This window comes from Nothoprocta perdicaria, unplaced genomic scaffold (genome assembly GCF_003342845.1).
Source record: "Nothoprocta perdicaria isolate Ctin4 unplaced genomic scaffold, notPer1 scaffold_342, whole genome shotgun sequence".
NCBI classification, from domain to species: Eukaryota; Metazoa; Chordata; class Aves; order Tinamiformes; family Tinamidae; genus Nothoprocta; species Nothoprocta perdicaria.
The window spans coordinates 328060-343722 of NW_020455580.1; the positions used below are offsets into that span (position 1 = coordinate 328060).

At 56.9% G+C, this 15663-nt stretch overlaps 1 protein-coding gene across 1 annotated transcript in view; it reads left to right on the forward strand.

Moving 5' to 3' along the window:
- Window positions 1–9205: 9205 nt before the first annotated feature.
- The window catches only part of OAZ2 (ornithine decarboxylase antizyme 2), an 18290-nt gene continuing 11832 nt past the window's right edge, over window positions 9206–15663 (forward strand). Inside the window, 1 exon segment of the mRNA XM_026043955.1 lies at window positions 9206–9314. Within this exon segment, the coding sequence (XP_025899740.1) occupies window positions 9206–9314 (109 nt within the window).

The following is a 15663-nucleotide window of genomic DNA, read 5'->3' on the forward strand; positions in this document are numbered from 1 at the left end:
TTTTTCCCCTTTCCATGAGAAAAAAAAAAAAAAAAAACTTTCTCAACTTTGATGAACTTTGGGGACTTGGCTTTCTTAAAGGGGACGCCCGTCCCCGCTGCGGTCCGCGCGCTGGCCCGGTCAGCGGCGGCCCCGGCGCTGCCGGGATGGGGTGCGGAAGCGGCCGAACCCCGCGGAGGTGCCGGCTGCCCAGGGCAGCGGCCCCGGGCTCTGCGCACGGTGCTACACGGGCTGGGGAGAGCGGCCCCCAAAGCCCTCGAGGGCAGCCCCGAGTCCTGCGGGCAGCAACGCAAGAGCCCCACGCACCCCAGAACTGCAGGACAGCAGCCCCACGTTCCCTAGGACAGGGGCTGTAGAGCTCGGGACAGCTAACCCACGTCTGCCTTGGCAGCTGGTGCGTGGCAGAAGCGGGGCTCTCCACACTGCTAGCAGGAGCGCGCCGGAGGCACGTCCGGCCTCTGCCCTTCGGCCTCCTGCTAGCACGGTGGGCACGGAGGCGGGCATGGGGCTCTGCAAGTGCCACCACCGTGCGCAGGGGTGGCAGGCAGTGATGTGCCAGCTCCCCGCTGTGCCCAGGGAGCAGCTGGACCCGCTCCCATCTCCACTGTGGCAGCTGGGGAGGATGAAGAGGCTCCTGCCTTCCCCCCAGGGCTTTCACGGAAGATGGTGATGAGCAGGAGACGTTCTAGGGGCCAGAGTGGTGCTGCATGGTCCAGGTCTCCCCGCTTCCTCCCTCCACAGCTGCGTGAAAGGCAGAGGAGACATCAGCCCTGCTCTCCCACAGTGATCCCACCACCCACCAAGCTGTAGGAGGAGCGGGTGATGAGAAGCCCCCAACTTGCTGGGAGTTCCTGTCTGGAGACACCCTCAAACCCACTCTCTGCTCCGTTATCACCCTTTTCCTTTCAGCATGCCCTGATTCCAGCTGTAGCTGGGGATGCTGGACAGCTTGTGAGCCGGACATCTCAGTGCCACGCTGCCTTGGGTCCTGGTGTTCACCAGGCTTAGCCCTCTTCTCATCCTGCTCCGAACTCTCTTGCTTGGGAGACCTAACTTGGCATTCTGGTTGGCATCTCCTGCTTCATCCAGCCCCACCACAGCAGCATGCATGGCCTTAGCCACCCCCAAGCCTGTGCTGTCACCTGTGGTGGCCTCAGGGGGGGAAGATGCACTCTGTGATGGTGACAGCAGCAGCTGCGTCACCTCCAGCAGGAACGTGGGAGGAGCTCGGTAGAAAAGTGGCCCTCAAAAATCAGAGAGCCCAGCTAAACTCGGAGCGTTCATCTTCCTCCCACAGCAGGGCAGCCACCTCTCTCACCTCCCTAGTTGCCCCAAAGGAGTTGAATTTCAACTCGGGAATGAGCTTATTCCACGACCAAATGACTCCGACAGACGTGCCTAATGTTTGCTCTCAGCAATAGCTCCAGGATGAAGCTTCGCTCATGTGCATGTTGTGAAGAGCTGCAAACACGGCCAGGTGAAACTGCAGCTGGGTGAAATCACAGCCCTTTTTCCTGCCAACATCTGGTTTTGCTGCTCACCCTACCTGTGTTTTGCTTTTCAACCTAGGTGTGCAGGGGCTGGAGAGCAGCCTTCTCCAGAGCGCTTGGCGCAGCGCTGCGCGGGGGCTCTGCTTCGCAGCACCGCGAAGGAGCCGCGACACGGGCACGCCGGCGGCTCCCGCTGCAGAGCGGGCGCTCGCCGGCCTGGAGGGTTTCATCGCAGGAGGTGCAGGCAGGGGAAGAAGATGCGCGTGTCCTCCCGGGAGCACTGGCTTTGCATCTCCTCGCTTTCTAGGTTAGGGCTTTTAATGGCGGCAGCTGCTTGCGCGCAGCACGCTGGCTTTGGATGTGAAGTTCTCGCTTAGTTTTTATAGAGAGCAGCAAGGCAACCGTTTCTCTTTGCAAGGCTGTGGGGTGGGGTGCTGAATCGGAGAGCCCTGTTCCCTTTGGGCTGCTCAGCTGCTTCCCAATCCACCACTCGCAAAATGTTTTTGTAGAAGGAGGTTTCCAGGTGGAAAAAGAAAAAAACTCACTTTTTAATTGAGTGCTTTTTTTTTTTTTTTCCCATTTAGTACTTTGTATTTTAGAGGTTTTGTTAAGAAATGTTTTGTATGAAGACGATACCTGGTACTGCCAAACCATGAGTGGCCAGTCCCCCCGTGATGCTCGGCACGGCCGATCCTGAGCAGACCAAGGATTGCCCCATGATGGAACAAGGTCTCTGTGGATGTGGTGCAAAAGCCTTTGCCCCCAGTCAAGAACACTCGGCGTGAATCTCTTCAGGTGGAGACTGGGAATATTTGCTTCTGGTGCTAATCAAGCTAAAAGCTGACAGATCTCAATGAGTCCGAGGAGCTGCCTCCGTGTTCATAGCTCTAACTTTCTATGGACTCTGGGGTTGAAGCCAGAAGGGCCAAAAATGCATCAAACACAGAACCCGCAGCAAGAAGAGGGAGACTTTCCATCAGAGCCCAGAAGGAAATGGTGCTGAGAGCCTATACTAACAGAACCACAGAATGGCTGAGGTTGGAAGGGACCTTTAGAGATCATCTAGTCCAACCCCCCATCCAAGCAGGGACATCCAGAGCACGGGGCACAGGGTGGCATCCAGGTGGGTTTTGAAGACCTCCAGAGAAGGAGACTCCACAACCTCCCCAGGCAGCCTGTTCCAGGGCTCTGTCACCCTCACAGCAAAGAAGTTCTTCCTCATATGGAGACGGGACTTCCTTTGTTTCAATTTGTACTCGTTACTCCTCGTCCTATCACTGGCCCTGACTGAGAAGAGTTTGGCCCCTCTAGATCTCCTCTCAGTCTTCTCTTCTCCAGGCTAAACAGACCCAGCTCGCTTAGTCTTTCCTTATACCGTAGATGTTCCATTCCCTTAATCATCTTTGTCGCTCTTTGCTGGACCCTCTCTACAAGCTCCACATCTATCTTGTCCTGGGGAACCAAGAACAGCACCCAATGATACAGGTGCTCACCAGAGCTGAGGAGAGAGGCAGGATCACCTCCCATGACCTGCTGGCAATATCCTCCTGATATAGCCAGAATTCCATTGTCCTTCTTGGCCACAAGGTCCCTGCTGCCTCATGGTTAACTTGGTGTCAACCAGGACTCCCAGGTCCCTCTCCATGGAGCTGCTCTCCAGCAGGTCAACCCCTAATCTGGGCTGGTGCCTGGGGTCATTCCTGCCCAGGTGCAGGACCCTGCACTTGTCCTTGTTGAACCTCATGAGGTTCCTCTCTGCCCAACTCTCCAGCCTGTCCAGGCCCCTCTGGATGGCACCATCCAGCACCAGGGATGGTGCCCTCCGAGTCCTCGTCCCAGTCATTGACAAACAAGTTGAACAGCACCAGGCCCAGTACTGACCCCCGGGGGACACCACTGGCCACAGGCCTCCAACTGGACTCAGCTCCATTTATCATGACCCTCTGAAGCTCTGCCATCCAGCCAGTTCTCAATTCACCTCACTGTCCACTCATCTTCCAGCTAACACTTCTGTGACTTGCCATGGGCAGCAATGCCAGCCTAAACCTGGATTTCCAAGAGCCCCTGGCAGGCTGTATCCAGTGGCAGCAAACCACACTCGTGGGATACGGAGACCTTCCCTGAGGTGGTGGGCAGAAGATGGGACAAGTGAAGCAGTCACCATTACCAGTCCACCAAAAAGCATCTCTGCAGTGGTTTTGCCTGACAAATTTTCCTTCGGGTCCTTCTCTTTATGGATCTGCCTGGCTTTAGCAAGAGACAATCCAAGATCAGCTCAACTGAGGCAGGGCTGAGGAAGGTATAGGAAAGCAATGCAGAACTAAGGTGACCTTCTGGTTCACTTGGACAAGGCTTGCAAGCAAGCCAGTCTTGCTGTGCTCCAGGTGATTGTCAAGTGTAATGTCACACAGTACATATCTCAGGGATCTAGCCATGGTCTACCCCAAAAGGCCTGCACTTGCCCTGCTGTGTCCACCAAGATGCAGTGGCTAGGAGAGCAGGAGACGATGGCACATATTCAATCTGCTCCCACCAACCTTCTCCCACGTCCGCTCTTGTTGGAAGCTGTCAAAAAGCCAAATCCACACAAGCCCTAGTCCCCTACAAGCAATGATGGGAGCTGGCCCAGAGCCCTGTGCACTCGCCGTTGGCTGGGAAAAAGAAAGGGGGTCTTTATCTGCAGAGCAGCTTGTAGATCTCCTCCCACTTTGCACACAAGGATGGAGAGCGCATGCATGGCTATATCTGGCCCTTGGAGGCTGGTTTCTAGCAGGCAGGTTTGTGTCACCTTCTCAAGCTGCTGCCCCACCACAGTGTCCCCTGGGAGGATCTCTGTCCCACCTGCAAATGGAGTAAGAGAATAAACAGTTACCAGGTGCTTGCAACCATTAAACAGGTCAGGGGAAAGGTGCATTTGAGAGATTTATAGAAAAACAGGTTGTAATCAGCTGGGAAATCAGGGTGGGACTTTAAACTACAGCCACCTGTAGTCAATCTGCTGGTTTACCCTGCCCCAGCTTACCTAAAGCAGCGCTTTCCAAGGGCTTTTTTTCAGCTCTCTTCTCTGAGGTCCATGAGGCTGTCTGCAGAGCTAAGAGGTCACTGACAGGAGCTGGGTCAAGTCCACCCAGATGTTGGTTTTTGGCAAGAGCAGAGAGACGTCTGTGTAGTTGGGCTCCTGCCGCTGCCTTGTTTGTGATCTTGGCCATGGGGCTTAGCTGGGATTTGTTCCTCATGCAAAGGGGGAAGGAATTTTGCTTTGGGGATCGTGGGGTTTTTCGTAGGTGATACCTCATGTCCCGTTGTGCCTTGGGGTTCACATGCACGGGCAAGCTGGGTATTGGACATCAGAGGTCATTTACAGAACCTCAAATTAGTTTTCACAGATTTTTCTGGTCACATGTAGGAAGAGGTTTTAGGGGGCTGCTTTGAGGATAGAGAGACAACCGAATGTTTGGAGATTTTATTGCAGCATCCGTGTTGATGGGAAGGGGTCTCAGGAGTCCCACTACCCCACTTGTGGCAGGATGACCCCTACTATCAGGTTGGTCCCACCTGGAGGACCATTGATGATGGAGCTCCCCACCTGCTGGGTGCCTGTCCTAGGGCTGCACCATCCTCTGGGCAAGAAGCCTTCTGTCAGTTGGCACAGCTAAGGACAAGCGTAGCTCCACTACGTTTGTAATTGCCCCTCCAGCAGCTTTAGGCTGCAGCGAGACACCTTTGGATCTCCTTTTGTCCAGACTGACTCGGGCCAGCTCCTTGGTGCTGCTCTTCAGATCCTCCAGTCTGACTTCTGCCATTCTCCTTGGCCTGTTTAGCCCATCTGTCCCCAAAGAAGCCTGAGATGGCCCTGGGGACAGCAGTCACCTGCCAGGCAGCTCCGAACCCCTTGCACCAACCACCATGTGGCTGCACCAACCCAATGTGCCCACAGAGGGTCTGGTTTGCAGAGGCCAGCGAAACCATTTGGGTTCCTCCGGGTCCTAGTCCTTTTGCGGCTATTTAATCGTGAGAGCTGTGGGACGTGTCCCACGGGGACACGGTGGCACCGCAGCCCGGCGCGGCACAGCCCACGTGGGACATGTGTCAGCCTTGCCCATCCACAGCTATGTGTGAACCTCAGACAGACACTTTACACCTTGGGCTGAGGCTGTGGGAACAGCATGAGATTCATTTTCAAGAGTGCGCCATGTCTATTATTAATGTTATGAATGTGTTCATAGCTCGCAATTATTTTAATCAATTTAGCATTGTGATACCGGCTATAGAGATGGACAAACGGAGGCCCGTGGCATCACCACGGAGGTAAGTGGAACTGCCGGGAGCATAAGGGCTCTGAGCTTAGTCTTCTCAAGCATGTGCAGCGCCGCAGGAGATGCAAAACGCCTCCCTTCTTGCCGCAAAGCCTTTCCCTTGAGCGGTTTCAGGAGCAGGACAGAAAAACCGGCACGTAGCTAAAACGGAGCAGGTTTCCTCTCTGCATCTCGTCGAGGGGGGAGTGAAGTCGCCTTCCCCGCCTCTAGCACCCACAAACCCTCCGGAGAGCAGCAGCGTCGGGCAGGAGGTTTCTCCTCCCAGCCGTGCGCTCCGGTCCTGCCCGGAGCCGGGCGGCGCATACGGATCCTGGGAAGCGGGAGCTGGTTCAAGTGGGACCCAAATGTCTCTTCTCAGCCTCCCTTTGAGCCCGTGGGCACTGGGTACTGGGCACAACACTGCACCAGAGGGAGCAGGCAGGGGATTGATTAACAGATATTAACTAATATATCAACTGATTAACAGATATTATGTTACTTTCAGAAGGAAACATCTCTCTTAGACTTTGCTTTTGAGGTCCCTTGTGTGATTAAACATTAAACATCTAGAGAGTCCACCACCGTAGAGGAGGTGGCCAGCACCTACCCCTGCCGTGTGCCATGTTCCCCGATCATCAGAGAAACCAGGAGCAGAGCTCTTTGAAGAGAAAAGAAGGGCCATTTTCACGATGATTGTGGATGTCCAGCCCTTCTCCGCGCGGGACACTTTGTAAAATAAAACTAAGGGACTCGTGGATAAGTCCTTGGCAGCCTGGCCAACACACACATGACCTTCCCACTTGCAGAACACGTGGCCAAAAGCCTGAGCGAGGGACTCGGCTGCCCCGGCAGCCTCGGGGCCATGGTGCACGGCGGTGCGATGAGCCCAAGGAAGCGTCTTGGCGAGCAAGAAGACGGGGATGAGGAGGTTGAGGAGGTCTGGCCTCGTGGCAACGTTTCCTCTTCTCGCTGCCTTCCCGTCAGGGTTCCCTTCGGCCTCGGGGCCGCGTGTCACGGCGCGAAGCCAGGCGCTGCGCAGAGGGCAGCCCGGGACACTGCGTCTGCGCCATCTCCGCTCGAACGTCCAAGGCAGCTCCTCCGTCACGCGGGTAGCAAGGGGGATTAGCAAACGTGGGGAGAGAGGGCGAGAGCTAAACACAGTGTCATCTTGGAAAAGGCTGCTCTATCCATCCTGCGTTGGCCTGGGTGGGCAGGGGAGCGGGAGGGCGATGTCGGTGGCAATGCAAGGCCCCAGGGTCCCCCCCAGCGATGCTGGCCCTCCTGCAGCCCGGGGAGGACAAGAGCCACCGCGGAATTGCTTTGACCGGCGCGCTCAGAAGAATTTGCTAATGCTGGTGCGTCAGACGCCCAGCCTGAAAGATCGCAGCTCACGATTCAAGTTTGGCAACGCTCTGAAGCCTGCGGGGAGCGAAGCGTCCTGGCGTGGGAAGCGCTGGTCCTGGAGACGAGCGCTACTTCTGCTCCGCTTTGACCCTGCCGCGCAAGCGGCAGCGAGTCCCGATTCGCCCAAGCTCCCGCTCGCTGCGGCTGCGCGAAGGCGCCCGTGGGCCCGGGGCTGTGATGGGCCCGGGGCTGTGATGACATCCACAATGCAGGGGTGACCCCCAGATCCCAAATTGAATGGGGCCCTTGGCGCAAGTTCGCCGGCTACTTGGACGATGCCATCTCCCCAGGGTCCCTTCCCAGGAATACTTCATTTTGGGGATGGGAATTACAGTCTGAAAAATTCCAGCCTCAGCCGGGACCAACACGCGAACGCAGGGGCCGTGATGGAAACTGTTTTGCAACTGCAATGATTTTACCCCATGGCTGGCAGTGCCTCTAGTGCTGTCATCTCAGCCAGTTTCCTTGGGGACACCCAGGCCCCCTGCGATCTCCCGTTATCCCTTCGCTTAGGGCTGCTCCTGAAGCCACCCGCGAGCCCGGGGCCTGGCGAGCCCCCCACGCGCCCTGCCCGCCGGGTCCCGCACCCGGCTGATTTATAGGCTTGCGCTTGGGTATGTTTACGCCAGGCGAGTTCTTTAAACCGAGGAGAGCCAGCGGAGCTGGGTTTTGTTTAAAGTCCGGCGAGGAGATTTGCCTTAAATAGTCAAGAGCGGAGACTGGAGAGGAGGCCGCGCGGCTGCCGCGCAGACCTCCGGGGTGGGAGCCGACGGGCACCGGCGAGGGGGGAGCTGGGTCCCAGTAGAGGAGGTGGCAGCAGGTTTAACCCTTGGAGACCCTGGATCCTCCTGGGAAGGTCACTGACCTCTTCTTTACCACGTAACGAACCGCTCAGGCCTCAGGTCAGCTCCTCGGTATAGAACTGCTCACAACCCCAGTTTTGTGTCGGCCCTTGGCGCTGGGAACACGTTTCGCCTCTGTGACATCCAGGAAGGGAATGGCTGATATGTCTGAAACGGTGCGCTGAGGAGAAACGTTTGGCAGCCAGGCTGTGCCAGTGGTTGTTCACTCTGAACCCTAAGGACAGAAATGCCAAAAGCTGCTGTTGGGACAGGTTCAGAGCCACCCACTCCATGCCAACACCTCTATGCCCTGCAGAAAGCTATCCACGACCCAGCACAGCCCCAAGTACAACCTCCCCCCAGCCAAAACCAGCTGTCCCCTCCAGAGCCCTCAAGAAGCTCAAGGGCTTCCCGTCACAGGCTGAACACAGAGCATCGCACAGGGGCACCCCACAAGCTCACACGCTATAAATAAACACGAGGTTGATAGAAGGGACACGGGAGAGCTATTTTAACTTGAGGGTGATGCTGGCACAAACACACGCTGCATAAACTCTTCCCGCTCCTGGGGCCGGGATGAAGTGTTCGGAGCCGTTTAGAGCAGTTTGCTGCTGGCTGCAGAGCTCGCTGACAAGTATTTCAGAGCAAGGGCCACCCAACGGAGGTGGCAGCAGCTGAGCACCTGCTAGGTGACCTACGTAGCTTGGAAGCGAGACCAGTCATTGGTGGCATCAAACGCAGCGCCAAGCTTGTCCTCCTGGAGCTGATCCTGCCCGTGCCTGGAATGGCTCTTCTCCTGTCGGAGGGCTTATGTGCTGTCCCAGGGCCACCCGTGTTTGTACCTGCAGGTCTCAAGCTCAGGGGCTGCACTGAGCTTGGATGTGGAGAAGGGAGATGTTTTCCACCAGCAGATCTTCCCCACGGCTTGGTCCCTTTGGAGTAAGCAGGATCGCTGCTTGGGCTACAGGAGAGGGCACCATCCTGGCAAAGCCGCTCCAAGCGCCAGCCTGCAGCGCTGCAGTCCTCTCTGGACTATGATGGGAGGAAGCTGATGGCAGAGATGGACGAAGGATGGGTTGAGCATGAGATCTGCAAACGTTTTCAGCCCTGAATCATGACGAGGCCACCCAAACCAGCCGCACACCCAAATCCCCTAAGCCTGAGAGCAGCCCCGATGGACGCTGGCGTCAGGCAGGGGCCGGCCAAGGCCGTGGGCCGAGCCGCCGCCACAGGGGCCGCAGATAAAGAGACAGATAAAAGCGCCGGCTGGACCCGCGGCTACCGTAAAAGGGCCGGGCTGTCAATGGGGCCGGCCTGGCTTGTCTCAGCGCGGCAGGGAGATGGGCAGAGGGCTCGGAGCGGGCGCCAGGGCCCGTTGGGGGACGGCTCCGGCCTGCAGCCGCCCCACTGCCCTGGAGAGCCGGCAGCTCGCGCCGAGCAGGGAGGCCCCGCTGTCTTCACCGCGCTCCCGCCTCCAGATCCTCCCTCGGCACCCAGCTCCAGCCCTGCCGCGAGCTGACAACGTCCAGGCGCCCGCGCACGGCGCCCGGCCCCATCACCGGGACCGCCGGGCGGGCAGCCCTCGCCCCGGCACGCCGGGCGCGCTGCAGCAGGCTGCTGGCCGCGATCAAATATTCATGGCCCTGCGTGGTAAATAATCATTACGAATTCATGACTCGCTGAATTAAAGAGGCTCTGCGCCGGGCCGGCTGTGGCGCGGCGGGGCGGAAGGAGCAGCGGCCGCGCCGGAGGCACCGCTGGGTGCTGGCGTGGGATGGAGCGGGCGGCCGGGTGCCCCATGGGTGCCGAATGGCGCAGCAAGATCTCACACTAGTTTGTTTGGCCAGGGTGGAACACTCCTTTTGCACGGGCAGCCACGGGCTCTCCAGCGCCACTCCAGCACTCCTGCTCCGCTCGGAGCCAGCCGGGCTCTTTCGCCGTGGCTAAATTTAGCCCCCTCCCCAGTTATGAGTTCGCATTGGGGCGCTCGCGGCTCCTCTGCCTCCGCGCCCTGCGAGGGGACAGGAAGTTCCCACATGGACTCGGACTCGCAGCCCGGGCTGGGAGCGGCTGCTTTCACACGGGATGGGACGGGACGGGACGGGACGGCAGCGCGGCTGCACCCCCTGAGGCCGCCCCAGCCTCGCGGCACCAGCGAGGTTAAGTTTGGCTTGTGTCCATCACCCCAGGAGCTTCAAACCCCGTCCGTGGAGATGCTAAAGGGATGGGGCGCCGCGCGCAGCCACTCGCACGCTGCAGCGCTGCAACTCGCACGCAGGAGGAACCTGCTCCTTGTGAAACAGTGACCCCAACCGAGAGGAAACGGCTCCTGCCGCCTCTCTCTCCTCTTGTATTTTAATAGATATCCTTCCAGCCCCCAATTTCATGTGTTGGCAGGTGGGGTTTCCACATACGTGATCACGTTGTTCTCTTTCTCCCCTGTTTCTGCTGGCAGCAGCTGTGAGACACGGAGCCCGGGACTTCCTGGCACCCCTCTGGGATCGGGAATGCTCCTGGCCCGTTCCTGCCATCTGCACCCCTGCACTCACAAACAGATCCTGCAAGGGTTGCTATAAACACCCCAAAAGGAGGAAAAAGCAGCCAGGACAACTCACGGCACCCCATCGCCTCCTAAAAATGCAAAAGCGCAGGATTTTCCTCCTTGGCAAGCTCCCTATCCAGCATGGTCCCCGGCGCGTGGGAGGACACTGCCATCCCGCGGTTGCAGCGCTCCCGGGGACGGTGCCACCCGGCACCCTGCGTTGCCAGCACCCCGGTCTGCCTCCCGCAGGCTTGCAGAGCAAAGCCAGCAGAGCCCCTGCTTCTCTGCCTGGCTCCAAGAGCAAATTCCGCTTTAAAACTTCCCTCTCTCTGTGCATTTTGCCTCGGCTTTGCACCCTTTCCTTTCCCCTTCTGAATCAAGTCCTGGGATCCAGACCGGTGTGAGAAGAGCGAGATGGAAATGCCTAAAGCAAAACAGGTCGGACACCTCCTAAAAAAAGCAGGGATGTTGAGCTAAGCACGCGGTGACACGCGTGGGGCAGCACCGTGGCCACGTGCCCGGGGGGCAGTTAGGGCTGGAGAACTGCCCCAGGAATTCTCCCAGGAATTGCCCCAGGAATTCCTGGGGGAAGGGCTAACTCCAAAATGCAGCATTTTAGATTCCCAAGGGATTCGCAAGCCAGGCAGCGCTTTGTGCTAGCGGCAGCAGAGAGGCGAAGGGCGCAAAGAGGGGCGCAGAGCGCCCGCCTGGAGGGGGCTGGCTGGCCCCAGTGGGTGACACACCACGCTCTGGTGACGACGCCAGCCGTGTGCGACACGTGCGGCTCCGTCCCCGCGGGGCTCCTCACCCGGCCGAGCAGCGGGATCGTGCCGGGGCGCCACGTTTGGCTCCCGTCCTTGGGCCGGTTCCCACGACCTGCTGCACTTCCTGTGACTCGCAGCCAGCAGAGGCGACGGCGGAAGCAGCGGATCCGCGTGGAACAAGCGCCAAGAGCAGCCCCGGAGCCGGCTCCGGCCTGGGAACGGCCTCTGGGCTGAGTTCCCCTCCGGGCTGGCACCACCAGGCAGGATCCGCTCACACTCCTGAGCTGCTCTGTCTCTCACCCAGCTTGTGTGTGGACACCCTGGGAGAGCAGGAATGCTGCGCTGCTCCGCTGGGAATCTGCGATTAGGACGGAGGAGACTCGAGGTAATTTCTTCTGGGCATCAAGAGTGAGGCTGAGCTCCGAGCGACGTTCCAGTGTCAGCTCCAGCCCAAATCCACACGTGTATGAGCTCCAAGGACTGCAGGTTGCCCCTAAAGAAAAGAATAAAAAAAGGCATTTTTGCCTTTTTGCCTTGGTTTCTTTGGTTTCTCCTTTTCGTGGCTGAGCCCCCAGGATGAATCCAGCAAGAGCTACCTGCAAAACAAAGATGTTTCTGCCCCAAATCCTGGGCAAAGCCACTCAGAGCCCAGACAGACCCTTTTTGTGTCCCACTCTTCACTTCTGTCCTCCCCAAAGCCAAAAGGAGCTTAACCAGCGATTTCTGGGGTTGTTTCAAAGAGAATAATGCAATTTTATAAATTTAATTGCAGATAACATATAATAATTTGGAAACTCTACGCACAGGCAAAGTTTGGTGGTTTTGGAAGAGCCACTAAAACAACGAGTTTCCTAAGTTTATCCCATACGAAGTGATTTAGCTCCCCAGACTTTGACTGAGCAATTTACCTGGAGCACTTGGGAAAATAGCAGTTATAACATAAGAAATGCTGGAATTCCAGGAGACAAGCGCCTATGCCCAGTCACGCTACCAATGCCCAGGCAGGGCAGGGTTAGAGCAGTAAATGGAAAAATCTAGAGCGCCCGTTTCCGGAAAATCAGCACCTTTACGGTTATCACTTGATTAACATTGGGAACATGTGGAAATTGCCAGTTTGAGGCCACATGGACACAGCCCAGAAATGCAGGAAGAGCATTACCTTCTCCAGAGCTTCCCGCAGCATGGGAGAGAGGCAGGATTAGATTTTCGTCTTTCCTGTACACCAGACCTCAGCGGAGGCCTCCAAACCATCCAGTTCCTTAGAACAGGCCCAGACACATTGTCGTGGGGGTGTAGAATTGAGAAAAACAAAAATATTAGAGAAATCGGGTGCGTGGTTTGCCCGGACAGGTCCTTCAGCTCCTTGGCAAAGGCCTACGGATGTACCTGGTTGTGCCTAAGGTTTGAGGGCCCCATTAGAAACACCCCCAGCTCCGTTCATCCCGTGTTCACGCAGGCCTGGACAACACACTGCAGGTACCTGTGTATGCGAAGGAACATGTTTCTTAACACAGTTTTAAACACAATATTTGAATTAAATTCTTAAGCACAATATAATGTCAATGCCAAAACACAACGTGCTTCGCAAATGCTCCCTTTTCCCAAGCTAATGTTTCAAAACATCCTTCCCCTTCCCTTTTATTTTCCCACGGGTACCATCCAGCTCATTCCACCCTCCCAAGCCCCTTGCCATGATTTCTATGTGTTGTTTTTCTGGTCTGTGCCCTGATGCACCCGTATCGCCGCTGCTAAGCTTAAAGCTCAGCAACCCTCCGAAACAATACGTTCCTTGACCTGCTTTTCTCTCATCACTAATTCACCACGAGCAGATTTTCAACTTAGCTCATGCGTGAGCTCTGCAGTGGCAGCCCTTAATGGCTAAATAACAAATTCTGCCAAAGCTCATTTAAAGAGAAAAAAAAAAAAAGAGAGAGATATGGAGGTCAGTAATGTGCCTTAAATCCAACCTCCGGCATCAGACAGGTCTGCCAGGGAAGCAGCTTGGTTTGGAAATACAGAGGTCAGCAGAAAACTGCGTCAGCGCGGGTTGGGATCAAACCCTTTTATTGTTATGGACATGAAGCAGGTAGGAGACACGGGTTAGTGTAGATGAAACTCAAAGGATTAAAGAATAAGAATCTGCGGTGGACACCGTGATTCTGGCCTCACAGCTACACAAATCACCTGGCTTTAGTGATGTTGCCTGTGGCTCGCTAAGAAACACAGGAAGCCAAAATCAGGTGCGGCTCCAGCTGGAACACGGTGCAGACGTGTCGGCACAGGAAGAGCAACCTGGCAGCAGTAAGTGCTGAGAGGGCTGAGCTACAAAAACAAAATTCCCTGGCATTGTTCTTTTTGTTCTTTTGTTTGCTGCTTTTGGTTGCAGAACAAGCCCCTAACTTAGAGCAAGCACAGAAACAGGGATGAAAAGGCTGTTGTTGAAAACATCATTATATTCCCATACACGGATTTAATACAGTTGTTAGGGTATTCTACCCTAGAAAGCTCTGAATGACACATTTCTAAAGGGGTTTAAAATAACTACAGGGTACTAATCACTTGTAAAGCTACCAGCCTTTTCCGATCGTTATTTTGCAACTTCCTTTAGGAATTGTTTTCCTTTAGCCAACACTTCCCAAATGCGGACAGTTTTGCCGTGATTTAAGAGGTACCGAGTCCACCAGCTCCAGCTGGATGTGGCCTCCCTCGCGTGTCCCCAAGCGGGCGGCAGCTTCGCTGCAGCTGTGAGGAGGAGGAGGAGGGCACAGCAGGAATCCCGCGGCGCCGGTGGTCACCACATGCAGAGAAGCTCGAGCCCCGCATTCCTCAGCTGGGGAAAATCCTATCACCACTCTCTGCCGGATCCCCTGATGGAAAATATTAAGAGCTACGTAGCCTGTCAGGGATCATCATAATTAATGAGGACCACTTAGGAGACGTGCAGCAAGCGCTCGCAAGCCTCTAAAGCACAAAGGTTGTAGGCGTCAGCTGTTCCATGTCGAATAACTGATGCGAAGTGCAACGTTTTCTGCCTTTAAAAGAAGGAGCCGGGGGGGGATTGTCAGCCCCCTCCAGAGGCGAAGCACTGGGGAGCCGCAAGCAGCAGCCAGGGAACTTGTCCCTAGCAAACTTTCCGTGGCCTCGGTGGGGACGCGGAGCGCCGCGCAGCAGAGCGCTTCCCGGGGGGATACGAAAATAATATCGTGTACATTCCAGCTTCCCAAACAACAATCGCCTGAGAAGCAGGCAGTGTGGGAAAGTCTCAGCTCGCTTTTCCTGCCTAATATAAATAGACTGACGGCCGCGAGCGGGATTTTAAACGCGGAGGATGGGGGCCATTTAACGGGCTCTGTTTGAACTTGGCCTCTGGCGGGATTCCAGCTTTCTGCAGAGCAGCTGGTCACTTCCCGCCGAGCAAACGTGAGCGTTGCGAGGCTGGGAACCAGGAGCCAAGCGAGCGCTGATGCTCCAGCCCTGGAGTCCACGAGTCTGCTGTGGTATGAGGTGAGCCAGGCCCATTGGAGCGCTCACGCCAAGCCCGGCCGGGCCCATCCAGCCTCCGAATGCCAGCAGAGGCACATGGAGAGCACGGAACCAGGCGAGCAGGTGCGAGGCTGTTCCAGTGCTCCAACGTGCTGGGCCACCCTTGGGGGCTTTGTACCCGAGTGCCTTCAGGGATGTGCCTTCCAGCTTGGGATTTGGCAACGTGCAGCACCCACCACGCTCCGCAGGGCACCGACAGCCTCAGCAGGCTCCAGGGCTCCGGCCTCTACAATCCCAAGCACCTCTGACCCTTTCTTTCCCATATGGATCCTTCCTTTCCCGTATGAGGGCCCCACACGGCTTTGCTGTCATCCACGTTCACTACGTTTCTCCCTTACGTGCTACTCATTTGCTCCTACGGGCTGGTCAGCAGCCTGCAGTTCCTCTGGGCGGCTTTCGAACTACAGCATCCTGTTTTAAGCGGGACATTTCACACCTCGGCCAGCGGGTGAGACCCGCTCGTCGCCTGGCCACACAACACACTGGCCATGAGCTTTATTTACAGCCCACAGGCCTGCGGCTCCTGCCTCCGCGCATCGTCGTGGGGCACAGCGGGTGCCTCACGCACTACAGCAGGGCCCACAGCAGCTGAGGGCCCCTCAGCCCGGCCGCTCGCGCCCAACGGTCCCCAACGGTCCCCAACGCTCCCCAACGGACTGCAAGCCGCCCGCGCCGCGAACGCGCATGCGCGCGCGCGCCCCCTCCCGCGGAGCCGTGACGTCACTGAGGGGGGTGGGGGGTGGGGGGAAGGAGGGGAGCGCAGCGCGCCTGCGCGGCGGCGGG